The 26,661-nt window shown below is 46.7% G+C and overlaps 1 protein-coding gene across 2 annotated transcripts in view; it reads right to left on the bottom strand.

Annotated features, from left to right (window-relative positions):
- Positions 1–26,661, bottom strand: part of RAPGEFL1 (Rap guanine nucleotide exchange factor like 1) — a 69,661-nt gene that overhangs the window by 13,207 nt on the left and 29,793 nt on the right. For both annotated transcript variants that reach the window (XM_053363414.1, XM_053363413.1), the window contains 10 exons: positions 18,169–18,247; positions 15,954–16,107; positions 15,630–15,727; positions 14,329–14,441; positions 13,614–13,781; positions 12,943–13,040; positions 11,576–11,698; positions 10,310–10,488; positions 5,616–5,706; positions 1,683–1,733 (listed from right to left, as the gene is read on the bottom strand). In XM_053363414.1, the coding sequence (XP_053219389.1) occupies positions 1,683–1,733; positions 5,616–5,706; positions 10,310–10,488; positions 11,576–11,698; positions 12,943–13,040; positions 13,614–13,781; positions 14,329–14,441; positions 15,630–15,727; positions 15,954–16,103 (1,071 nt within the window). In that variant the 5' untranslated portion in view covers positions 16,104–16,107; positions 18,169–18,247. The remainder of the gene's footprint in view (positions 1–1,682; positions 1,734–5,615; positions 5,707–10,309; positions 10,489–11,575; positions 11,699–12,942; positions 13,041–13,613; positions 13,782–14,328; positions 14,442–15,629; positions 15,728–15,953; positions 16,108–18,168; positions 18,248–26,661) is intronic.

The raw sequence follows: 26,661 nt of genomic DNA on the forward strand, positions 1-26,661 counted from the left end.
AAGATACAGAAAAACAACTGCTGCCAAAGTACAGCTGGGGCCATAATACCAAAAAGTTAGCACTGTTAAGTGCAGATAGCTGAGCACGCAGGTGCATCTAGAGATGGGATTTCTTAAAATATTATTTTTAAAATATGAAGAAAGTCTGGACTAGAAACACAGGGCTTTAAAAAAAAGGAAGGTGAGAAAAGGAAACTGAGGGGGGAAAGAGAAGGGAATGGTCACAACCTTTCTTTTATCTGTGACCTTCTGACGATGAAAACCCATCTCCTTGACTAATTAATTTATCAAGGTAGTGATTTCAAATCTCCCTACCAGCAGAGAACTCTTTTCACACTCACTTGCATGCTGTGGAGCCAATACATGGTTGCAGAGCATGCAAGGTCATGCTTGGGGGACACTCACTTCAGTTGCACTAGGCCTCTTGGGCTTCACTCACTGCCCTACCTCAGAGATGAGGAAGCTGGACTCACACTAGGCAACTCTCCACTGGCCACGATGGCTGAAGCTGATGGGAGTTTTAGTTCAACAACATCTGAAGAGCCACAGGTTCCCTGCTCTTGTTGCATCTGTACTGAGAGTGTAACCTAGAACAAAACCTAGAAATCTTCCACAGCTGCATGTTGTGTAGGAGAAGATCAGTAGTAGTGGGCCTATATTTCAGGGAATCTCTCTACTGTCCCCAAACTTCTCCATAAGGAGTTCCAATGAGCTTCCAAAGAGCCCCAGGGTTCTCTGCAGCAGAGTCTGGAAACTGCTGCATTAAGGAAGTAGAAAAGTTATTTTCTGCTAGAGGACAGCAGTAGGTTGGTAGGATATTTCACACCACAGGTCTGAGATCATCGAAGGGCAAAAGACCCATGCCATATCCTGATTGTTGGGGATGGAATAGCTATACAACTTTGTATTTACATAGTATATTTCCTAACTGGATCAAAAATACTAGAGATATCTCAGTGATCGTTATCACAACCCTGAAATTTAAATATTATATAAAATAAGGCATCTTTATTTAGCATTTGCTTGCACAAAGCTTACAAGGTGGTTAGACTATGTCTAATCTTGAATCAACATTCTTTCTGATTTGTTTACAGGGTAGTTAAATAGGGTTGCCCTACGTCTGGAATTTCCTGGACATAGCCGGGATTCAGCCATCAGAAACAGTGTCTGGGAAAATCTGGACGTGTGGCAACCCATGTCGGAAGTGTGTGTTTTGGTGGATTTCCATAAAAATAGCCCAAAACTTCAATTTGACACAACTTTTGTGTCTGGATTTTCACTTTTTGAAATATGGAAACCCTAAGTTACATGACAGTGATCATTCATCCGGAATCCATCCTCACTTGGTTGTGGGATATTTATAGGTCTCCCTGCTAATTATTGGTTCATCTCACACTTTTCAATGCATTTCTACATCACTTTCCTAACAGCAAAAGTCTGTTATTTTTTAAAAATTGGATTTGTGGAGCTTCTGGAACAGAGAACGTTAATCCACTTCAACTGCACAAACCTAAAGTTCTGGTCCACGCATGACTCCTTCCCACAAAACAGTGACAGTCAGGAGGCACCATAAGAGGAGAGATAAGGGTTTGCTTAAGGCTAGACAGTTAAAGCAGAGAATATTTATAGTGCGGGCCTCTACTTTACTCCAGCTCTAAACAGAGGAAGTGCAAAAGGCTCACCGTTAAGTTCTCAAATTTCCGGAACAGGTTTTTAAATTTCCCTGGAAGCTTCTGGAAAAAAAGCAAATGAAAAAACTCAGTTCAAAACAGTGACTCGATAGGTCTTGTTTATTTATTTCTTTTTTATTTATTACATTGATCATACTATCTTTTCCTCCAAGGAGCTAACAGGGGAGTGCAACATCGGGGCAGGCCGTATGAAGGTCCTGAGCTGGGCTAGCTGCAGCGCAGGCTTCAACTCTGGGTCTGGGCTCAGGTCCAAAATTCCAGTTCCAGAATGGGACTGGAAAACCTGCATTACATGGATTTGGATTTGGGGTAAATAACAAGTCTATGGCTTCAGTGGTGCACAGTTATAATGCATACCTCCAAGGCTATATGAATAGGCCTGGTATTAAGAGCAGTCAGACGTGTATGTGATGGATTTACACGGAGGGTACAGCTATCAATGCCCACTGTAGTCATTGTGGCTATATACTGCCTTCAGTATTAGTGAAGGCACACTAGCAGCAGAGGGCTAATTCGCACCTCACTGGCCACTGTGAAAGCAGGATGCAGGACCAGAAAGGCTTTTGGTCTGATCCTGCAAGGCTCATCTTAGGTTCTTATGGAAGACCCGTCTCCCGTTTGTCTCACGGTAACCTCATTGCATATTTTGGGGAGTAGATGAACCAACCCAGGGAAATGTGCCAAACATGATTTGTCTCATGCAATGAGTCAGCCTAGGTGTTGGTGCTGAACTAACTCCGATGGGCAGCATGTCTGGGAGCGCACATGCAATGTGCACATGCAATGTGCAGCGACTTGCCCGACAGCAGGCACTGCCCTCAGCCCTCAAGGGTGTGGCAGGCTCAGTTTAGGAGAAAGGAAACCCAAGACTCCCCAGCACCAAAACATGTTTTGAACTATTGTGAAATATTTTTTCCCCAAATCTTTTAACATTTTCCATACTGTATTTCCACTTTAAAAAGCCATCCAAGGGTATACATACATACATTTTAAAGCAACATAATCATCTGTACGGGCACTGTCCCCCCTTATAGAGACCTCAGCCAGAAGCCAGACATTTAGTGTCACTGGTCCCATGTTATGGAACACACTTCCAGCAGAGATGCGACAGGCACTCTCGCTTTTGACTTCCAAGCATCTCTTGTAGACTTTTCTTATGTCAACAGGCCTTTGCAGCTAACTTCTCTTTCTTCTTATTAGCCAGTCACTTTAATGATTATCTGTATTGTTTTGAATAGTTCCTTATGTTTTAGCGTTGTATATAATGATAATACTTTATGATACTGAGGTACGGAAATGCTTTTATAAATAAATATGATTAAGTAAGCAATAAGCAAACATGAACATAATCCAGAAAAACCTAAGAACTGCCTTTGTGAATCGGATGGTTTTGATGACGTTTGATGATTCCTTGGCTTAATATGCCAATATATGACAGAGCCTTTATGAATGGGTCTTTCGCCTATATAGCCCCTTTGCGCCTCCCTCCCTGCAAGTGAGCAAAGACACCACAAACTCTTCCATTTACTACAGTTTCACATTTCACTGAAGCCGGCAAACAGCTTTGGAACAATCCAGGATATTAAATCTACTTCAAGCCATGGTTTAGGATCCTCCAAAGCTGCTGTTGCTGTTATTTGTTTATTTGCAGTATTTATCTTTCACCTGTTAATGGAAGTTCACTGGGTGGGCTCACAAACGGGAAGCTAAAATCAGTGGGGAAATTATTGATTTGTTTGCTGGCTCGTGTAAAAGGGAAGAGAGCAAAAGGGGATGCATGTATAGGCAAAAGCACTTGCCTGAGGGAGAAAATAGCATCCTGCCCCAGTTCTGTGTGCAGAGGCCAACCAGACTGATAGCTGGATTATATTGCAACACAGGTGACGAGGCAGAGTCCTCCAGCACAGGGCAGAAGGCTCACTTTTACAGGGCACAAGGCAGGCTGTGTGGCACACCTCACTGCTCCTGCCTACCCTCTACCCCCAGCAATTGCCACCAGATGCAGCCAGCTCACTCTGCCTAATGACAGGGCCGGCCCTGAGCCAAAAGCTCATTCACACCTTAACTTATTATGCTAAAATATAGTAATCCATCCTCTCCCACTGAGTCCAGTGCTGTGCTTCTAACAGCAGCCTGCTAGCCTGATGCCTCTTGGAGCCCCCAACCAAGCACTGCAAACTACATTCCAAAATCACCTAGTATTCAGAAGCGTTTTGCCCCTATACACGGAGCTCGTGTGACATTCATTTGTCACAGCTATCAGCCTCCAAGTGAACACTTAAGCTCTTTTGAGTCTCATTGATTTTCATCAGAAAGCAGTTGCCTAACTCTCTCCGACAGAAATCAACGAGACTTAAAATGTTCTTAGATTTGGCTGGGGTTGCGCCCTCAAAGTGGCACGGTAAATACAGATATTATCCTACAAGCCATCTTAAGCACTGGCTTTGGCGTTGCAACAGCTAAAGACCTAGCCAAACAATAATATATTCACTTGACACCCAAGCTTAGAAAGCATATAATACGGTGACGGTGCCAATTCAACACATTGTCCTGCCTGAGGTGAAGGCGAAAATTGTCTCTTCTTCATTCCATACACAGAAGTTGACTGGAGCGGCCGCTGAATCTTACTTCCACGGGCTTTTCCACATTTGAGGCAATATAACACTTTGTGTTATAGAACTCACTCAGAGAGGCAGCGGTGGCCACCAATCTGGATAGCTTTGAAAGAGGATTAGACAAATTCATGGAAGATAACACTATCAATGGCTACTAGCCTTGAAGGCTATGACCTGCCTCCACAGCTGGAGGCAGCAATGCTTCTTGAATGCCCAGCTATGTTTAGCCAGGATCAGGGCCATTTCCCACAGGGGAGGATCCTGTTGCTTCCAGAAGCCTGACGGCTCCTTGTTTATCTCCCTCCTCAGGGATGATGACCCACTTTGACGGCAAAGATTATGTGTGAATTCTTAGGGAGGAGCACAAGAAAGGAAAGGAGGGGGGGAAACCCTTTCATAAAAGTACCTGCACCTACAACTCCTGGCAAACAGGAAAGACTGCAATTGCAAAAGGGCTGGAAATAACAGAGAGGAGGAAGGAGTGTGGGTGGATATTAAAGAGAAAGTGTGTGTGTGTGTGTGTGTGTGTGTGTGAGAGAGAGAGAGAGAGAGAGAGAGAAGGGGTTCTGGAAAACTGAACCCAACCCACACATACCAACCTGAGAGCTGTGAGTGTTGCCTTGTTATGATCCACCTTGGCTTCTGAGAATCTGTTCTTATTTTGGGTGTTAACATAAAGTGTTGCATTTATTCGCTTTTAATTATTTTTTCTAAAGTATACATAAAAGCATAGCTGCTTCCACAATTAGATCCTTTTAGTGTCTCTGAAGGCCTTGCTTTTCTTGCTGGTTCATCTCGAGTTCCCGGGTTCTCCAGAAGTGCTTTTGGTTCTCCAGCGTTTCTGCATTGTTTCTAAGCTGCTTATTATATTACACGTGTTTTACGTTTGTTCATTGCCACAAGGGCCTACTCTTGGCTGAACTCGTAGGATAAAGGCTACAACCACCCCGCCCCAGAAGCAGCCAGTGGGGAGAGGGCAAACGATGCTGGGGTGGGGCAGGACGGTGATGAGGTTGAGGGCAGAGTAGGTACTGCCCTGACCTTACCAGGGCCTGGCCTCACCCCAACTCTGCCTAGGTAAGCTACAATGACAGCCGTGTCAAGAGGACAGCTCCGCCCCACCAAACCAGCTGCTGCTGTTTTAAATAGCCAACAAACCAATGTTTGTAGAGTTTGGGGTTTTGACTGTAGAAGAGGAACTGCTTAGTTGCAGAATCTGGATGGGTTTTGGCGGGATTACACATAGCCCTGCCACCCACCCACCCCCACATACATATGTGAACAAATCAGGCTCCCTGCTTCTTCTTACCTCCCAGGTGAGACGCAAACGGCTGACAGGTGCGTTGTTGAGCCCTATAACCACGGCATAGAACGTCAACATGTCCTGGTTCTGTTTACACCTGTGGGGAGGGGGGAAAGGGGGCAGGTAAGAAATCAGACACTGATACAGCTCAAGCTTGCAAAAGCCTCTGCTGGGATAACCATTGTAAACTCTCTAGAACAGCACCCACTTTGCTCCTACATTCAGCATCCATCACCTAGCATCCTCTGGACAGAAAGCAAATGCAAATCAATAGTAACTGAATTATGGAGGGTGCCAGAGTGGTTCCCCTTAAGGAAACCCACAAGCCCCAACCCGTAGCTCCCACCACCTGTAGCAAACGGGGGCCATTGCAAAAAAATAAAAACCAGGAGGCCACAGGCCCTCTCTATAACCCAAGCACTTCTGATTCATAGTATTCAAGACCAGAAAGCCTAACCAAACCCGCTTCCAAGTACATGGCTCTGCTCAGCTCCTCATTCCAGCCTCCAGCCTTTCTGGCCTCCTTTCCCCACTCCTCAATGCAGAAAGCAAGCTGAGAAGGAAGCCGAAGCAATAATACAGCTGTCGTGGGTTGTTAGAGTCACTCTGGGTGATGGTGTCAAGGTTGTGACTTCACCAGCCACTAGCGCCCAGGGAGGCGGGAGGCAGCCTGAGCATGCGGGGGAAAGGCAGACAGGGATTCCCAGCAGCAGCTGAACACAACAAGACCAGAGCAAACATGGGAAGGCAGGGGAAAGCAGCAGCAATTTTGTAGTGTAAAGACATTGGGCATCTGCAGACATGAATATTTCAGGGTGAATTCACAGAATTGGAAGATGACCAAAAGCTGACTACATGGAACACGGGAAGGTGGTCGCCTGTAGTCTCCACTCATGAAGCCCCACACTATCTCTTCCCTGCATCTGCAGACCATTGGCTTCACTGCCTCATGGTTTCTCCCCCATACTAAACTCTTAACCCACCCCCTTTCCCCAACATCTTTCAGTTTCCCTCTCTCTTTCGTCTTTCTTTCCTTCCTTTCGGTGGGAAAGAGTGACTAGGAAACGGCTACCCATAAAGGTTCATACATAACACAAAGCCACAGTGTGCTTAGCTGAAGTATGGCTTGTCCGAATGTTTTAAATCAATCCAGCAGCCTAACCATGGCTTGTATTTCTGGCTACAAGCCATAATGTGAAGCCATCCACATTATTTGTGGTTGGCTTACAAACCATGATGTCATTACCATGGTTTGGCATGTCTGACCCCTAACAAACTATGCTTAACTATGGTTTGTTTGGCTACTTCCCCACCCCCACTCCACACCCAATACACTCACCAAGCTACAGAGGCACAAGGCAAAAGCAACTGGGAAGCAAGCCAAGCTTTAGAGAAGCAAGGCATGGCTTGTTTGCTTATCTGTGAAATCTGTGGTTTGTTGAACAAGTCATGGGGAAGCAAACCATAGATTAGTGTTCTGTGCTAGTGCAGCCAATGTGTTTTCAAAACACTTGGGATAGAGCAATAATCCCGCACTGGAATACAGTTAGAAGAAGAGTCTTGAGATTTATTTATTTATTAATCGCCAAATGCCACCATGCTCAGATCTCTGTTTTGACAGGCACCACCCTGAGGAGGTGCGGGTGCACTTTGGGGCGCGGGTGGCGCTGTGGTCTAAACCACAGAGCCTAGGGCTTGCCAATCAGAAGGTTGGAGGTTTGAATCCCCGTGACGGGGTGAGCTCCCATTGTTCAGTCCCAGCTCCTGCCAACCTAGCAGTTTGAAAGCACATCAAAGTGCAAGTAGATAAATAGGTACCACTCCGGCGGGAAGGTAAATGGTGTTTCCGTGCACTGCTCTGGTTCGCCAGAAGCGGCTTAGTCATGCTGGCCACATGACCCGGAAGCTGTCTGCAGACAAACGCTGGCTCCCTTGGCCAGTAAAGCGAGATGAGCGCCGCAACCCCAGAGTCGTTCGCAACTGGACTTAATGGTCAGGGGTCATGGTCAGGGGTCCCTTTACCTTTACCCTGAGGAGGTACAGTACACTTTTAGCATGGTTGGGGCCATGTGCACTTTGTGCGGAGCAAACAAACAAAAATTAAAATTCTGAATTCTACAACATGTAAAAATTACATAAATTAAGTACATTTGCACAACTTATTCTGCAATTTCCCTCTATTTTGCAGGGCACTGAAGCCCCACCCCAGTCTTCATCCAGTGAAATTCTTGTTCAGCCCTGTCTCCCACGGATTTCTGGCACTGCACTTTGGTAGTCTGACTCAGAATAAGGAAGCTCCTTATAGCCTCTTTGCAAACAATTGCACATCTTAATAAAACATTTCCTTCTCCATGGATTTATTTTCCTCAAAGGTTTCAGATTACAACTTTGCAAACCAAGCCCATGCAAATGAACTTTATGCTTCATTATCAATTCCAAACACAATTTTTGCCCAGCCCTAGTTATAAGCAGTTTGACAGACAAGGGACTTGAGTAATGCTGAGGCATTACTTTTCTGCAATCGCCTGGAAACAGAATGAAAATGGAGGTTCAATAGGCTCCTTAATATAACAGGACAAAGCCAGACCCCCCAGATCAATATATTTCTATACCATTTACTCAGAAGTTAAATCCTGTTCAGCAAAAACACCCTACAGCTTTAATTAGAAGCTTCCTTTGTGCAGTTTCTGCTTCCAGTTTGCTTCCTCTTGAGTGCAGCCAAGCTATTACTGATTAATTCCCCTTAATCAATCCGTTCCTATGCATATCTGCTGATAAATAGGTTAATTACAGTCATATTTTCATGGCCATCATTTGCTTTGTTACAAAAGGTAAGAGAAACTCAGGAATTAACCCACCCACACGAGGAACAGGACTGACACTGGGGAAATGAAGGGGCAATTCACCAGTGTGCTAAGCAGGAAGTAGTGAGGCAAAGGAAGCTATTGCTAATTAAAGCAGGGGTGGCTAACCTTTTCAACCCAAGGATTGCACTGACAGCTCCCTAACTTTCTGAGGGCCATGTCCAAGTGGTGGGCATGGCTACCACACATACAGACACATGCACTACAAATGCGAACATGCATAACACACCCTCCCCATATAGACACATCCACACTCACCACACAGACACAGTGGCCCTGAGCAAGCCGCCACTACTGCAATTATGGTGGGTTGGGTGGCAAGTTCTGTAGCAAAGCTGAGAAAAGCCACCACCATGGCTGACTGGTGGGAACACCCTGAAAGCAGGAAGGTCCACTCTGATCCTCTCCAGTGTTTCAGCAGCCCTTGGGAAACATCGGAGGAGATTGGAGTGCCTCTCCGCATTCCCAGAGCACTCCAACCTGCTCTCAATGTTGGCCGCTTGCTTATTCACTGCTGCTGCCAAAACCACCTCAGTCATTTGATGCCGCTGCCACTACCAAAACTATGGTGATGACTTGGAAGCAGTGGGTAGATGATTGTGGGTTCAGATAGCTCCAATTCTTCTGAGTAGGATTTGACACCTTTTTCTTGGTAGGGTTCCAATGCTTTGAGCAGCGGTGGAATAGGCAGGAATTCAGCAAGTGGATTTCCTCCCACTGTTGCCTCTCTGTGCCTGGAAATGCCCCCTGTGCTGGCTCTCTGCCTATCATGCAGCCCTTAGAATAGAAAAAGGGGTGGCAAACAGAATTTGAAGGCTTCTTTGAAGGTAACTTATTCTACTGGTGTGTGGGGCACTTTTGCTCAATAAAACATGATCGTCCATTCTTAGGGGAAAGATTTAAGCTGGTAAACCCAACTATATTTAGCCCAAATTACTGCACAGGCAGTGGTGGCCATTGGGATTGGTGAGGAGGAAGACAGTAGGCAGACTGACAGTAGGCAGAGCCAACTAATTCTAGCGTTGTCCCCACCCTCCTCTCTGCTGAGTTCTACAAGGGCAACACTGGGACTAAGGAAGAAGCGGCCAAGCAGTGTCACCCACTGGACTGGTTCTAAGAAAGAAGGTAGGGAAGGCAGGGATTGGTTTAAAGCAGACTGAGGTTGATGACACAGTGCCCCTTTTGCCCTATCAGAACAGCCTCCACTTTGGACAGAACTGAAACTGGCACCCCATGCAAGTAAGGCACACAATCTCAGAGAGGGGATTCAAATTAATACATGCTATGTAGCGGCCACTTAAGAGACTTCTCAAATTGTGTCTCTTACTGCATGGAGAGCCAGTTACATGTCCAAGAGGCGACAAAGCAAATTTCACCAAAACCATTGCAACCCTGTTTTCTCAGATTTTGGAGTAGCTGCAGGAACTCTGTTGGACAGAGGCGACTACTTTGTAAACTTGAGGCTGAGTGTGGGATGCAATTCTGTAGGAGTGCAGAAAAAGCGCAGCAGGTGCAGAATCTCAGCTTTCAGATTTAGTCAAGTTCCTAGTCCTTGCGATGCTGGAAAATGTGTGGACAGCTCCTACTCAAATCTCAGAAAGCCAAAGGTGCACCTGAGCAACATTTCTAACATGCAGAGCTTCTTACGCAACTCCGTAACTTAGTGACACCAATGTTAATTGGGAAAACAGGGGTGGGGGAGATTTCAGAATGCATTGTGGGAAAGAAGAGAAGCTGTTCAGGTTGTGCAAAGTCTTCAAACAGTCACCAAAGGCTTGGTCTTTGCATGTCTCTACCCTGGCCCCAGACAGAAAGGGGTTAAGATGCGGCACTTACACGGCGGCCACCTTGATGAACTTCTTGAGCAGGTGGGCCCGCTTCCCCAGCGACTCGCACAGCAGCACCTCCGTGGCCACCCAGTGCTGAACTTCACTGCAGCGCTGCAGCAGCAGCTCTAGGTTGGCTGTCTCCCGCCGACCACGTTCCCCATGGAACACGTAGTCCACGAATTCCAGCTACAAACAAGGATGCCAGAGCAGAGGTTAGTAGCCTGCGTGCCTGTAGCCCCCCCCCTGGCCTGAAGGGAAAAGACGCCTCACTCTACACAGCGGGGTAGCCAATGTGGTGACCCCCCCTCCCCAAAAAATATAATACTGGGCTACAATTTGCATCAGTTTTAGCCAGCACTGCCAGTAGTCAAAGGTCACAGGAATTGTAGTTCAGCCTCACTGGGCAGGGGAACACATTGAGTGTCCCTGCCTTGCAACCACAACACCAGCTATCCGGTTAAAAGGAGTGGCTTTATACTTCAGTCCTCTTTATATATATCAAGGATGGAGAAGGGGCAGAGGAGAGATTACACAGAGGGAACATAAGAATAATAGAATTGAGGACCTAGTTCAGATTGAGATGATCAAACCATGTCTCTGGGCTTCACCACTTCAGAGGGGTGAGGGGCTCCCATGACTGAATGCTCCTTGGGATGGGGCAACAGTGGAATTCCCTCCACATAGAAAGCTAGCTGCCAAGGAGACACCTATCCCTTTCCCTGACATGCTAATTGTCTCCTGAATCGTGCACTTGAGGGCAAACCATGCGATTAATATCCCGTGAAGTTTGATCCTTCATCTGCGGCTGCTCTGAATGTGAAGGCACCACCTTATTAGGGCAGGGACAGGGAACCCAGGGGCTGACAGCCTCTCTATCTGGCCCTTAGGACTCTTCCCCAAGCCACACCCATCACCAGCCCTGCTCTGCACTTTCCTCAAGTGCCTTTGCCTTGTGCGTGGCTCTTTTGCTGAACCAAGGTAAGGCTCACAACTGTTGCTCCACCCATTTTGGCCTCTGCCCTGCCCAACATTGTCATGTGACTGCCGCTCAAAGGTTGCCCATGAAGGAATGTGGCCCTCACGCTGAAACAAACTCTTCACCCCCTGAATTAGGGCATCCAGCCTGTACTATTGGCCCCTAACCTAGCTGCCAATCACTTCTGAAGGCCATGCACATCCTTCTTAAGTTGCAACATTTTCAGATTCCCAGTCCAACTCCCTCACCCAGTTTCCTCCGTGCTCACCAGCTATGGGGCAAATTCATTTTTGTTACCTCATGGACACAGCGGAACAATTCCCAATGGAAGGCTGTGAGGTGATTCGCCACGTCCTCAGCTTCAACTCGATGGATCTCCGTGTCACCTGGCGACACCTGGATTTCCTCAGGGAGAGGGACCTGGGGGAAAGGCCGAGTTTGTGGAGAGCAGGGAGAGAGATTCCAATGTATGTGTTAGAACCAAGAAGAAAACCTGGGTGTTTTTAGAGCACAAGGGGTGGGGGGGAGTCTTTCTGGCAACTGCAGCTCCCTGATCCCACAGAGGCACAGAAGCTCACAGTGGGGCAGGGGCTGGGAACCTTTTTCAGTGCAAGAGAGGCAATGTTGCCTACCAGATCCCACCAGGGTGATTGAGGGGACCTCCTTGTTCTGGAAAGTGAATGAGTTGATAACAAGGCTTTCAGGTTTTACTAGTGATGGTTTAGGACAGAGGAAGTGCAGATAAATAATCAAGCAGAGATTGAACACTTTCCCCCCTTTTCCTTGATAGGGTTCCTACTTCACACTGGCAATTTAATGGTAACACTTCTTTGCAGGGTTGTTTGCACTGCTAATTAGAATCTAAAGGCTGCATTTCAGCTGGCTGAAGGCCTTTCATTAAAGCTCAATGTGTTCTACAAGCTGAATCTATGCAATTAGAAGTACACGGCCCTGAGTTCAATGGCGCTTACTCTCAGGGTAATTATGCATAGGACCGTAGTCATGCCAACTGGCTGATCAGGGATGTCAACCCAGGTCTCCTCAGCCAAATTCCAACATACTATCAATATACCACCCTTTGCTAGCTAACAAGACCCCTGGACGGTTAAGTCCAGTCAAAGGCAACTATGGGGTTGCGGTGCTCATCTCGCTTTCAGGCCAAGGTAGCTGGCATTTGTCCGCAGACAGCTTTCCGGGGTCATGTTGCCAGCATGACTAAACCGCTTCTGGTGAAATGGAACACTGTGACAGAAAGCAGAGTGCATGGAAACACCGTTCACCTTCCCATGAAGCGGTACCTATTTATCTACTTGCACTGATGTGCTTTCAAACTACTAGGTTGGTAGGAGCTGGGACAGAGCAACAGAGCTCACCCCGTCGCAAGGATTTGAACCACCGACCTGCTGATCGGCAAGCCCAAGAGACTCAGTGGCTTTGACCAAAGTGCCGCCTGCATCCCTAACATGCTCTATGACTGTCAGCTGAGCCTGATAAATTGGGTATTACACAATATACTGCTATAGGAGCTGTCATGAAGAGCTCCTGCACATCAAAATTTACCTCTACACTACTGCTTACACCAAGAAACACAGCACCCGCATGACAAAAAGTCCCTGCCAGCCGAGGGAGGAGCAGAGCAGAGGGGAAGAAAGGAGCTCACTCACCAGTGATGGGAAACTCTCCTTAGTGCAGGCAAAGAGATGGCTGTTTATCCCCAGCGTAGTGAAAACACACTCTTCATTGGGCTGTAGCACAGATTTCTCTGGCAAAAAGCAAGGAAAGAAAGAGTTCCTGAACAATCTGGAGCAACAGCAGGAACATATCTCAAAACAGACATGTATTATCATTTATATTGTGGAAATGTTATATATATATATATTTGTTCAGGGTCTAGTAGGGTTTTTCCTCAAGTTCAAACTGGACAGGGATTCTTGCTCCCCCACACCCCAAAACACCCCTTCTGCTCTGGCATGTAGATCACTTCTTTGAGGCATATGGAAATAGGGCATTTGCTCACAGTGCAATGTGGCCAGGATTCTATTAGGGCAGAGGGCCAGAAACCCATGGCCCCTTCTGATATTGTTGGACTACAGCCACATTCACACATACATTTAAAAGCATTATGATACCGTTTTAAACAACCATAGCTCCTCCTAAAAAATTTGGGAAGCTATAGGTTGTTAAGAATGCGGAGGGTTGTAAGGAGACCCGTATTCCCTTCCCAGAGCTACAATTCCCAGAGTTCCCTGGGAAGAGGGACTGATTGTTAAAACCCTCTGGGAATTGTCACTCTGCCATTCTTGCCTTGTCCCCCACCTCAGCTCTCGGGAGTTACCTCCTGAGGATGCTACTGCCACCAGGATGAGAGCCTCCTCCCGGGTGGGCTGCTCATCCGAGTACTGGAGCTTCTCAGTCACCGAAGCGAGGATGTCCTGCACGGAGGCCGAGAGGCGGCTGCGGATGGTGACATATGAGTGGTCTGGCATGTAAACACGGCAGAAGACTAGAAAGAAACAGAGCCGAGAGGTTGGGGGTTGGAATCCGCAGCCAGCAAAGGACAGCCATGGTGAACATATACACTCAGTCTGGGAAAAACTAAAAATAACAATCATCCTGCAATAAGGAAGGGATTTGGCCTACTGTCGCTGTGGGATTCTATCCCCTCTGTCGACTCATCTTCACAACCTTGAGGGGCTTCCCAGAGGCTCTTCTCCAGCCCCCTCCTCTGAGGGACACTTGGAGGGTGATATCAGCAGGGGGAGCATTCCCAGCTGCGGCTCCTAGTCTGTGGAAGGCTCTCCCCAGTGAGGTCCACCTGGTGCTTTAAGCACCAGGTAAAGGTTTACCTTTTCACTCAAGCTTTTGAAGTGATTTTGTTCTATTATTTGTGTGCTGCCAAAGCTTCCTATGGTTGTAATTTGATGAGGAGGATTTATGGGTGGAATTGCAGAACCATGTCTGCAGCTGCACTCATCAGCCCTTTTAAAGACAATCCAAGCGGGAACCCCAACATGACCGTCACCAACGCCCTCATCTCCTTTAATACTCACTTTCATCTGAGCCACGGAAAGCAACCCGTGTCTGGAGGCAGGAATCTATGCGCCGGAAATGCCTGAAAAGGGGTTTGACTTGCTTGCTGGGGGGATGGCTTTCTTCAGTCACCCTGCGGCCAAGAAGGCAAGATTTAGAAGCTAGAAAAGGGGCAAGCAACATGGGCCACAATGTGGGAAATTTTCAGAGGAGCAGGGCATCCGTGCCATTCTGTGAGGGGTTAAGGAGTCTGAATTTCTGAATGCAGTTTCTAAGGAGCATTCAGGGCAGAGGCAGGGAGCCAGGGGTCCTGCAGATGTGGCTTGACTCCCATCATCCCCAACCACTGGGCCATGCTGGCTAAGGCTGATAGGAGTTGGGAGTCCCACAACATCTGAAGGGCCACAGGTTCCCCAATCATGATTTAGGGATTTCAGAGGCAGTTTGGCCAGGGAGATGGTTGTGAGAGTAGGCTGCTGCTTGTAACAACCCACCATTAGACAGCTGGCCACTATTAGAAGAGTCTAAACATATACCCCAAGAGTTGTCTCCTGGACCTGGAAAGCACAGGGCGAAAGGTAAATATGGAAAAACCCTAAGCTTTCTATGTTCTTATATACATCAGTACCATGTAAGGTCTAAGTAGGTTGTTTGGGTTGCAAAGTAACAAGGATTCCGGTGACCTCAGCTTTATGAAAGCTTCCACTATTCAGAACTAGGTATAGCATAGTGGTTAAGAGCATGGTCCTCCTTGATTTCTACTTCCAAGGAGATGACCTCTTAGTTTGCAACCTTTGGGGAAGTTCATATCATCCCCTCTAAGCAAAGAAAGAAAGTGTGTAGGTGTGTGTGTCGCAGGACTGCACAGGAGGGATCTGGCCCTGCACACCACCAAACACCATGTTCAAACGTTCTACTTGGGTGCCACTGTATGCATGTAGCTCCTCCATATGGAGAGGGATTGTGATTGCATGAGGAGAACAACTACTGACACAGAAGTTTGAATTCCTAGAGTCCTGGGGCTTATTTAACCTGAGCTATCTTGTTGAAACTTTGCCCAGCAAATGCACAAATGAAAAACAGTGGTCTGCCCAGGAAGATGCAGTGACAGAGGAACATGGCAACTGTGGAAAGCGGCAAAGTTTGTGCAGGCGAACCTCCACAACAATTGTTTTGCCAAGATGTGGAGGAGGTTATATGAAACCCGTTCTTGTGAATGCAGTACCGGCAACATAATGCACTTAGGAAAAGCAGCCTGAGAGGTTTCCCCATGCAGGAGAAATTCTGCATTCCATATTCCAACTCCCTGCTCTCTCCTTACTTGAGTTCAACTGTCTCCACAAGCTGATGAAGCTTTAAAATTTCATCTTCCAGTTTGTGATAGAGGGAGGAGTCCTTCATAATGAGCAGATACAGGTCCTAGGAGAAAAGAGAAAGTGGCCTGAGCCATCATGCTCGGATATAAAAGGAGGGGGTACCTTCTATTTTGGCCCCCCTGGATCTATGACTATTTGCCACCAAGTAAGGCAAAATGACATTGGGGCGGGAGACTGTGGCTGGACTAATACTTTGCAATCTGTTGCTATTCTTTTCTTAACAAGTTTCTCGTTCTAATGAGAGTAGGGTTAGGGGTGTCGTGGTGTACCTTGATAACTTTGCCTGCTTTCTCCTCCTCCTGCAAGATCCCCTTGTACGTCTCGAGGAAGTGAAGCAAAATAACCAAAACTGCTCGCTTTCGGTGCATGGCTTCGCCTTCCTTCCAACATGGTGGTGATGGGATTGTCGACGCTGTCATGAAGGTGACCACATGGAAGTCAAGGGAAAATATCAGGGCTGCGGCCACAGAAGGGAGTGGTTGGAAGAAAGGAGAACAGTTGAAGTGATGAGGTTTGGAATGGGGTGGGTTGATTCTGGGTCCAGATAGCAAGATGGCAAGTACAGATCACAGAAACTGCAAAGATCACTAACGGGCCAACAACCCCATTCTCCATTAATGGATATAGTTTGCATATCCCTCAGCCATCCAGGAGGCTGTGGACTTTGGTATCTTTTGGTGCAGAATTCAGAATATGGAGAATGTCAGTGGTGTGGTGGTTCACATTTCAAACGTGAACCAGGAGACCTGCGTTCAGATCCCCACCCAAGACATCCAGCTCACCACCTGACCCTGGGCCCAATCACTTTCCATTAGCCTAACCTACCTCAGAGGGTTGTTGTGAGGAAAGACAAAAATGGGAACTAGCGCCATGTAAACTATCCGAGCTCTTTGGAAGAAAGAGAGAGAAATGCAAATGAAAGCAACAATGGCTGTCCCTGCAAGCTACGTAGCCTGAAAATCCCAGTTTATTTAAGTTCAACTGTCCCCACGAGGGGGGAAAAGAAAGCAAGTTTCGAGATTTTGTGGTTGCAGGGATGAGATGGGAAACAAACAAATAGGGGTAACTGAGATGGCTGATAAGAGTAGACAAAATGTCATGTACAATTCGCTCCTAAGGAAATGCAAAAAACCAGGGCTGATTTTTTAATGCAGTGTTATATGTTTGTGTGTATATCATCACCAGAAACTCACAGAACCAGAGAAGGTCACATTCCGCACACCCACATCCACACCCCCTTCAGTCTATCAATACCAGAATTTGTGATGGTGGTGGGAGCTGTTAACAGGGAGGAGCAGCTTAATTGCTACCTGTTGGCTGAAATTAACAAAGTCCACCCAGGTTGTTTATTTTTTCAGAGCTGTGTAATGTTATCTTATTCTCTCGAGAGCCCTGTGTGACAAGAGAAGTTGACAGATGAGGCTAAAGGAGAGAGATTAAGGCTGCAATCCTATACACCCTAAGGAAGAGGAACTTAGTTCAGAGTAAACATGCGGAAGATTGATCGGCAGACCCCAAAATGCAACACACTAGAGGCTGAGATTTAATCTGCCTGGCAAATGATGTGGGATTGAGCAGATTTCTTCATAAGGTTATTATTAGGTGTATGGTTCCCATCACCATGACCACCAAAACTCCAAAAAGTTCAAGGACACATACATGGGAAAATAAACTAGGACTGTATCATCTAATGTTATCCTCATAGCAATACTGTTAAGACTGCTTAGGGTAAGACCCAAAGCGCAGGTGAGTGGGGACTGGTGGGCATCATCAACGCACATCTCCCCATGTGATGTCATTATGCTAGTATTTCCTTGCTTCCTTCAAGCAGCGGCCAATAAAGTGAAGCAGGAAGTGAAGAGATGCTGTGACATCATATATTTTCTTTCTACAACATATTACCAAGAACACACTGGAAAACACGTGGATCAGCGGTTCCCCCACACGTCTTGCTATAACGTGCTGCTTGGAACCGAAAGGGTGATTTTGCACAACAACAATAAGAATTCACACTCTCAAGAGGTTAAATTTGTTCTCCAAAGCCAAATTTCTGCATTAGCACATTCTGCCCACTCTCTCCCATTAGAAAACTGGCAGGCACCATCAGTGTTACATTGCAGATGGTTTCATTTCAGAAGGCCTTTGCGCTATATAACATTGCTCTGTTTTCTATTTTTTTGATGTAAAAATCTGTGCTGTACATTTTGCACGTTTTGTTTCTTCTTCTGTAAGCTGCTTTGAGACACACAGTGAAATGCGAGGTATGAACCTTTCTTAAATAAGAAAACTAATAAATAAAACCTGTGGAACTGCAGAAGCCACAGGGTTCTATGCAACAAGAACGAGAAATATGAGGTGACCCGAACAGAGTTTCTCCTGCAGGAAAATGTGTCAGAATGGCATGCATTCCTCCCCCACCCCCACTTCTTCCCCCAACCCTTCGACCATTATGGGACGTTCCAAAACATCATGCAGAAAGGATATTGCTGGTGCAGCTGGTGCAGGAACTGCTCTGTGGGCAGGAACAGCGAGTGGGTGAGGACGATGTCATCTAGCAGCAGGTCTGAGAAAAGACAAGGAAGAAAAGAGAGGGATTATACTGCTGTCCCACCCTGAGAGTGCAAGGCGACAGCACTGACAAATAATTCGGTCCACCCTTCCTTTTCAGTGATGTAACGGGATAGGGCACGTAGGCAGATAAGCATGGTCACAAGGAGTTTATAACAAGGCCCAATCCAACTGGTTACAAAGGACCCGCCTCCTGTATCCCAGCACTGGGGACAGAGAAGGCTTTCAGGGTAAGGCAGCGTTGCAAAACCTTCATCTCAAATACGGAGGAGGGAAATGGAATCTCTTCCCACTTTCCTGTTAGCTCTTTCTTCACACCGTCAGAAAAGTAGTGCGCTGTGGTGTGACCCAGACCCGGAAACTATTCCTAATGTCCCATCTCACACCTGGAACAGGTTGTCTCTGAACATGTGGCAAAATTGTGTCTATGTAAGGCAGCATGGAATGAACCAGAATCAGCTCCTGTGTATTTCACGTGAGGGTATCAAAGAGCGCAACTGTTAGGGCAGGTGTGGGGAACCTTTTGGCTCCAGGTGTTGATGAAGATTAGTAATGTCCACACTGCCTTGTAGTGGCTTCCCAGGGTTTCTGACAGGGGTCTCTCCCAACCCTACCCAGAGATGCCAGGGAATAAGTGAACCAGGGACCTTTGACAAGGAACAAGTCTGCAAATCAATCCGCCAAAGACCAGAAGACCTCCCTAACCATCTATTCCTAAAATTCTTCTGTTAATATTAAGTCTACATATCCCTCCCACAAGGAGACTAAAAATCAAAGCTCCTCCACCTACCGTATTTTTCGCCCTATAGGACGCACCGTCCCATAAGGCGCACCTAGTTTTTTTGGGGGGGGGGAAATAAAGGGGAAAAAATTTATTTCCCCCCCAGGCACGGGGCTCAGCGCGCCCAGGCTTCAGCATGCAGGCAACTCTCCGCAAGCCGTGGGAGCCCGGCGTGGGCTCCCACAGCTTGCAGAGAGCTGCGCGAAGCCTGGAGAGGAAGAGGGGTCAGTGCACACTGACCCCTCTCGCTCTCCAGGCTTCAGCGAAAGCCTGCATTCGCCCCATAGGATGCACACACATTTCCCCTTCATTTTTGGAGGGGAAAAAGTGCGTCCTATAGGGCGAAAAATACGGTATATAATAACTACCCCTCACCTCCACCTAAAACCAACTGATTTTTGTTGTAAAACAGAAAAGTAATAAGGCCTCCTAAGCTGCCTCTTCCTTAAAATGCCTGAGGGGGAAAGATCTGATAACAATTAAGCAGCAGAGTTCTCTTAACAATTGTTCAGCTTCTTCCCAGAACATTTGCTCCACTAATTTTGAAAGCTATTATCTTACAGCTTGGCTAATGTATCAGCAAGATGCTAATCAGAACCAAAGCATCTAGCCGTTGAGCCTGAAAAGAGTCTGATTCCTCATGTTTTCCTCAGTCTGTTTCTCTCCCCTGTATCAGAAACCGTCCTGAGTCTTCTCTCACTGTCCGTATAATGGCCAACCAAAACATTAGAAAACCATATGCAAGCTTGTGAGCTCTCCAGAATTCTTCATCCAGCTAGATGCATGATGAAGCTGAAAGTGAGAAGGTAGGGTTTTTTGGCTTGTGTTCAAACCATCCATGTTTGCATCTAGTAAGAGACTGAAGATGGAGTGTAGGAGGTAACAGACATTCAAATGAGGTCCTTTTTAGGTTTAAAAACTGAAAACATAGTTTTATCAGGGGCTGGAGAGAATGTTACCTCGGAGAACAAAGTTCCTAAAGCCTAGATGAGGTTTAGGTCACATCACACCTTTTGCAGACCCCCCGCCCCAAAGTGTACCTATTTTCCAGGGACAGTCCCAGATTTATAGAAGCCATCCTTGTTTCTGATTTGATCCCGGAATGTCCCTCTTTTCCTTAGGACGTCCCTATTTTCATCAGAGAAATGTTGAAGGGTATGGTGTTATGCAATGGACAAGCCAAGGAGATAAGTGACTATACAGTGGTACCCCGGGTTAAGTACTTAATTCATTCCGGAGGTCCGTTCTTAACCTGAAACTGTTCTTAACCTGAAGCACCACTTTAGCTAATGGGGCCTCCTGCTGCTGCCGCGTCGCCAGAGCACAATTTCTGTTCTCATCCTGAAGCAAAGTTCTTAACCTGAAGCACTCTTTCAGGGTTAGCGGAGTCTGTAATCTGAAGCGTATGTAACCTGAAGCGTATGTAATCTGAGGTACCACTGTACAACGTTTAGAAGACATCTGAAGGTAGCCCTGTATAGGGAAGATTTTTGTAATGATTATGTTTTATTATGTTTTTATATATGTTGGAAGTCGCCCAGAGTGGCTGGGGCAACCCAATCAGATGGGCGGGGTATAAGTAATAAAATTATGATGACGATGGAATAAGACGTCCTGGTTTTCATTGGAGAAATGTTGGAGGGTATGCTTTTGTTTCTCTACACCAGGGGTGTAGAACCTCAGGCCCAGAGACCAAATGCAGCCTCTAAGCCTCTCTATCTGATCCTCAGGACACACATCCTCACCGGCACAGCTTTGCACCCTTACGTGCTTCTGCCTGGCTGGAATGTGACTTCACACTATGATATTATCTCTTGCTTGTCTGGATGGAGAGACTGGTGTAGGTGTGCAGACACCTCTGGCTTGTGCCTGGCTGCTGGAATACACAGGCAAGAGTTGCATCTGTTGCTCCACCCATTTTTTGCCTCTGGCCAAGGCCACATGTGGAGGGTTACCCATGAGGGAATGAGGCCCTCAAGTTGAAAATGTTTCCCCACCACTGCCCTATATATTCCCAGGGAAGAGAAGAGGAATAGACAACAGTGTATAACCTTTCTATCCCTTCTGTTTTGTCCTCCAAGTTGTTTCTCAGCTCTCCTACTGGAGATTTTGTGTGTGTGTCTGTGTGTGTACATGCGATGTCAAGTTACCGTATTTTTCGCTCTATAACACGCACCCGACCATAACACGCACGTAGTTTTTAGAGGAGGAAAATCCGTAGGCATGCCACCCGTAGGCTTTCCCTCCATAACACGCACAGACATTTCCCCTTACTTTTTAGGAGGAAAAAAGTGAGTGTTATGCTGCAAAAAATACGGTATATGCAAAACATATTCCCTACCATTAAACTATGGGTTGCTTAAAGAAATTACGCAAATAGAAAGAAGAGGTTCCAGTCAGAGACACCTGGGATGTTTGCTCTTGTGCATCTTTCTCCCGACAACACCACCTGATTATGGCTACTGCTTGGGCTAAAGTATGTGTTTTAATTTGTCCATATCTCTACCTCCTCTGCACAGCACCACACACACACACACACAACGGGAAAGGGAGTAGTGTGAACTTATTGCTTCCTGGCAAATTTAGCATAGCCCTCATGAGCAAGAAAATCCTATTGGATTCACTTCAGTATATTGGGGGCAGGGAAGAGACAGAGAAAGGAGGCCAGCATGTTAATCCCTTGCATCAGCCAGACATCAAAAGACAGCGGGATCTTCAGAGCTAGGCTCCCAGACAATCAAAACTGTCTGACTAGGAGAGAGGGAGAGGGAGAGGAAGAAGAAGAGGAAGTTAATTAGCCACCTTTGTGCTGTGCCTTTGCTAGCGACAGGGTTCTAATCCGAGGCTGACACCCCCTAAATAAACCGTTAAAACGTACACAAGCTTCTATATCAGGAGCAGAATGCCTCAGGGTGGGCTGGATTAATCACTGTGCTAAGTAAGGATGTATTCAGACTAGGAGGTTATTGTGCTAGCATGCCTGGTTCTAATCTGTCACAATTTCTAACGTTGCATTTACACTGCGGTACCGGTTTCATTATGGAACTGTGCCTTTTTATATATCTATCTACTGCCACGTCACACTAAATTTCACTCAAACCGGGCATGACATAGCAGCAGGCGTCGCTGGGCGTTTCACCACCCTTCATGCACATGAGTGCTTCTGTTCCCCCAGGATTCACCCATGTCAGGAAAGAACTGTACACCAGGATACCGCCCCGAATTTTATCGTCCAAATTTTGTGATCCATGTAAATGGTGGGAAAATCATAGCGGAAAATCCCTATGGATTTTCCAGGCTAACAGGGTTTGACATGGATTTTGTTTTTGTTTTTTTCTGGAAGTGATTAACAAAGAAATAAAGTGTTAAACCTCCACTAGATTCCGCTAGATTTCCAGACATCATCAGGTAAGGAAACTTCAGAAACGAAATTCTGCCTGGATGCACCCAAAGGCAGAAAACAGGGTGCTAGCCTTCTTCCCTGCCATACTGTGGTCTATCTATCTACAGAGTTGACTCACCTTTTGGCCCCATTTGGGGCTCTTCAAAATGTCCAGACATCCAGAATTTCACTGACAGCTCCTCTTCAACAAGTAAAGGTAAAGGTAAAAGGACCCCTGACCATTAAGTCCAGTTGTGGCCGACTCTGGGGTTGCGGCGCTCATCTCGCTTTATTGGCTGAGAGAGCCAGCGTACAGTTTCCGGGTCATGTGGCCAGCATGACTAAGCTGCTTCTGGCGAACCAGAGCAGCGCACAGAAACACCATTTACCTTCCCGCCAGAGCAGTACCTATTTATCTACTTTGTGCTTTCGAACTGCTAGGTTGGCAGGAGCAGGAACCGAGCAACGGGAGCTCACCCCATTCAAACGCCGACCTTCTGATTGGCAAGCCCTAGGCTCTGTGGTTTAACCCACAGCGCCACCCATGTCCCTTCTTCAATAAGTAGCAGCTCCTTAATTTTCTACTAGTGAAAAATATTGTACTGTTCTAGCGCGTGTGCATTTCCAGTGCATTTCCAGTGGGGAAAAGTCATGAGAACGTAAGGGCCTGCTGGATCAGGCCAGTGGTCCACCTAGTTCAGCATCCTGTTGTCACAGTGGCCAACCAGATGGCTATGGGATGCCCACAAGCAGGAATCGAGCAGGAGAGTACTCTGCCCTTCTGTGATTTCCAGTAACTGGTATTTAGAAGCAGGCATACCAACTCTATGGGACTGAGGCCTCTAAATCCCCGCATGTCCACTGGGATGGGGCTAGCCCACCTACCCCAATCTTGAAGGGGACAGAGGAGGCCTGGTGGGATGTTGTCCCAGGCCAACCAGCACAGCCTGGCATGTGAACGTTGCATAGGGAGGAGGCCTGGTTGGCCGATGCAACTGTCATCATGCGCACACGCAATGTGCATGATGTCGTGCACACACACACAATATTGTGCGCATCAAATGCAGCACCCAGTTAGCTCAGGGAAGATTTTGCAAGCACTGCAGCTATGCACATTGTCAGCACACACAGAAGTCTATGTCCACCTGGCCACAAGATAATTGCTTTCTGAACTGGCCATTGATATGTGTTTATACTGTGTGTGTGGCAATCAGCTGGTGTGCTACTCAGGAGATAACAAAAGGTGTTCTTAATAATTTAGATTTCTGCTATTAATATTCCTTCTGCAGCAGAGGTTGTCAGAGGTTACATGCACACACACACACACACACACACACACACACGTTAAGAAATAGAATACATTAAATAACACTTTCAGTAGGCTGAGAAACACTAGAAAAACGAATTATGGCAATTATGTCACCCATGCTGCCGCTAATTAACTCCTGCCAAGAGAGCTTGAGGACATCTTCTAAAGAGTTGATTCTGTAAGTGATCATAAGGATAGAGATTCTTCATGGGGTGGGGGCAATGCATAGTTACCGCAGTTTAATAAAAAGGAGATATTGTGAACCAGCACCCCACTGCTACAGTGCACACAAGGGCCTTTTGGCTGGAGACATAGTCATCACACCACTAAAAGGTGTTTTCAGTTTTGCTCACCAGTGTGGAGAGGGGTCCAGCATCTTCCCCAGGAAGGGCAGAAGGTCTCAGGCAAGCGCTGGCCACGGCTAAACACCATTCATTCAGCAGAGCTGATCACAAACTCTGCAATCCAGTGGGCTTGCCAAGCTGGCTCACTGCCTGCTACTGAGCTAAGCCTTAATTAATTGGAAAGGGAGAAACAGTCCATGGAGAGTGACGCTGGGAAAGAGATCCCTGCCTCCACTGCACCAGACAGTATCCCAGAAAGGATGATAAAAGCCTGAGCGAGGCAAGAATCCAGGCCAAACTGGCCAGGGTGCAGATTAGCAACAGAGAAGGGAATGCCCCATCGCTGATGCCCACTTCAGCCTAGTCAGCTCCAGCTAAGCACCAATGTAGCAGCCAAACTGACTTGTTGCTGGGAGAGGAATTTGATTCAGTTTTTGCGTTTAAAGGCGAATCCACCCGGCTTGCTCTTTCCAAAACTATACACAAACCAAAACACAGCGGTTCTTTGAAAATCTTGCTTCTCCAAATTTTGCAGGGCGTTTCTCCAGAAAGGTAACGCGCGCACAACGATGCACGCATTAGTGAAAATAAGCATAGAGAAATGGATTGCATTTGGGAAAACTGCTTTGCAAAAACATGCATGTAAGGCCAAATTGCATACAAAAATTAGTATGTCAGGAGAAATTCACACTGCTAATGAAATTTCACGAGGACTTAAAAAAATATTGCATAGTGATGTGGAAATGAGGAGAACTGAACTTGACTTGAAAAAATTAGAAACCGATATTGTCACATTTGCTCATTCTTACTAGTTGCTGGGAAGGAAGAAGTCAGACTCGCAGATAGCCAAGTGTACCATCTCCCAAACTGAAAACCAATGCTTAATTCATTTCTGAATTATAATTGGAGGCACCCTTCTCTACTGTACCCTCATGAGCTTACTTTCAGGTGGTGAAAAAGTAGTAAGAATAAGCAGCCCTTAGAAAAGTCTTCGGTGTGAGTTGGTTGAATGATCTGACCATACCTGATAGGCCCAAGAATCTTGCTGTTTGAGGGTGGGGAGGGGGGAGCAAATGCTGTTTGTGTCCCCACCTCCATGTTAGGGTACATAATACTGAAGGCCAGCCAAGTTATTTTGGAAACTGAGGCAGAAAAGTCCACAAGGACCTCTTGCTCTCATTGGCAGTAAAAATAAAATAATAAGACATTATTATTGGTATAGTACAATGCTGTCCTTTCATGACACTCAAAACAAGTTGCCTCAATCTGGCCAACAGCACAGCCGGCCCCATACATGATGCAGAGATGGGGCAGAATATGAGCAACTTACAGCAGAGGTTGGTTGGAAATAATTGAGACCAGAGCAGCAAATCATGCAGTGATACAGCAGCAGGTGTGGGTGAGGGTGACACACACACACACACACACACACACACACACACACACCAAACCTTTCATTTTTCTTGCTTTTTTCATGATACAGTAACTGTTATCTTGCAGCACAGTGTTTGGGAATAATTGACCTAACATTAGGAATATGCTTTTGGAAAGAGGCAGCCAGTGCTCTCAGATGGACATGCACTTTCCCCTTTATGAACATACCCAGATGGGATCTTTCTAGCGGTTACCAGTTGTCACTTTCCCACTACCGTATTGGCCCGAATATAAGCCACACCCAAATATAAGCTGCACATTTAAAAGTCATGGGGGGAGGGGGGAGGGGGGAAAAGACAATAACCAAATATAAGCTGCTCCCTTCCTTGCTTTCCCCCTTCTCGGCCTTGGGGGAGAGGACAGGGGACTACGCGCAGGGCAAGCACCACTTTGTCACGTGCCTGGCACTCCTTGCCCCACGCTCCTGGCTGCATACTGGATAATTTTTGTAAGGTCGCGAATATAAGCCACACTTTAACTTTTCACGGTCAGAATTGGGGGGGGGGAGTGTGGCTTATATTCAGGCCAATACGGTATTTGCTGCATGCAGAATAATGGAAAGAATGAAAGGGTTTTATACTACAGGAGGAGATCTTAAACAGGGAATCTTATCTGATGCAACAACAGGGCAGCACCAGGAAGCAGGTCGAGGTTTTCCAAAAGGGTGGTCTGAGCAGCCATAAAACTGGCACCTCCCCTGTGCTGTTTTTGGCCTCACAAGATTTTAGGGCCCTCCAGACTGGGGTTGGTTTTTAGGGTGTATTCCACCACACATCCTTTGCTTAATTGGTTGTTCTGTGAGGCTTCCCCAATGTTACCACATTATTGCCATCTGGAAGGAGCCGTGGAAGGTGACCTTCTGAAGTGTGGAGCATTCTGCACTCCTGAAAGCTCCCCATGCATTCAGGAATTCTGAAAAATCAAGGTTCCAAAACGTGAGGAGCCTTGGCGGATACGGAAGGCTTCCTGCTTCAAAAGGCTGCTGTTGAATGCCACCCCAGTCTCCGAGTGGTGCTAGATTCCAGGTGCAAGGTTCCAGGCACTTACCCAGGGTTTGTGTTTCCACTTGGAAATGAGGCACAGCAGAGACTGTGGTGTATTTAGGATATATAGTTTATTTGCACATGTATACAACCTGAACCTACGATGGAGGGATTTA

Source organism: Podarcis raffonei, chromosome 13 (assembly GCF_027172205.1).
Source record: "Podarcis raffonei isolate rPodRaf1 chromosome 13, rPodRaf1.pri, whole genome shotgun sequence".
Classification (NCBI taxonomy): domain Eukaryota; kingdom Metazoa; phylum Chordata; class Lepidosauria; order Squamata; family Lacertidae; genus Podarcis; species Podarcis raffonei.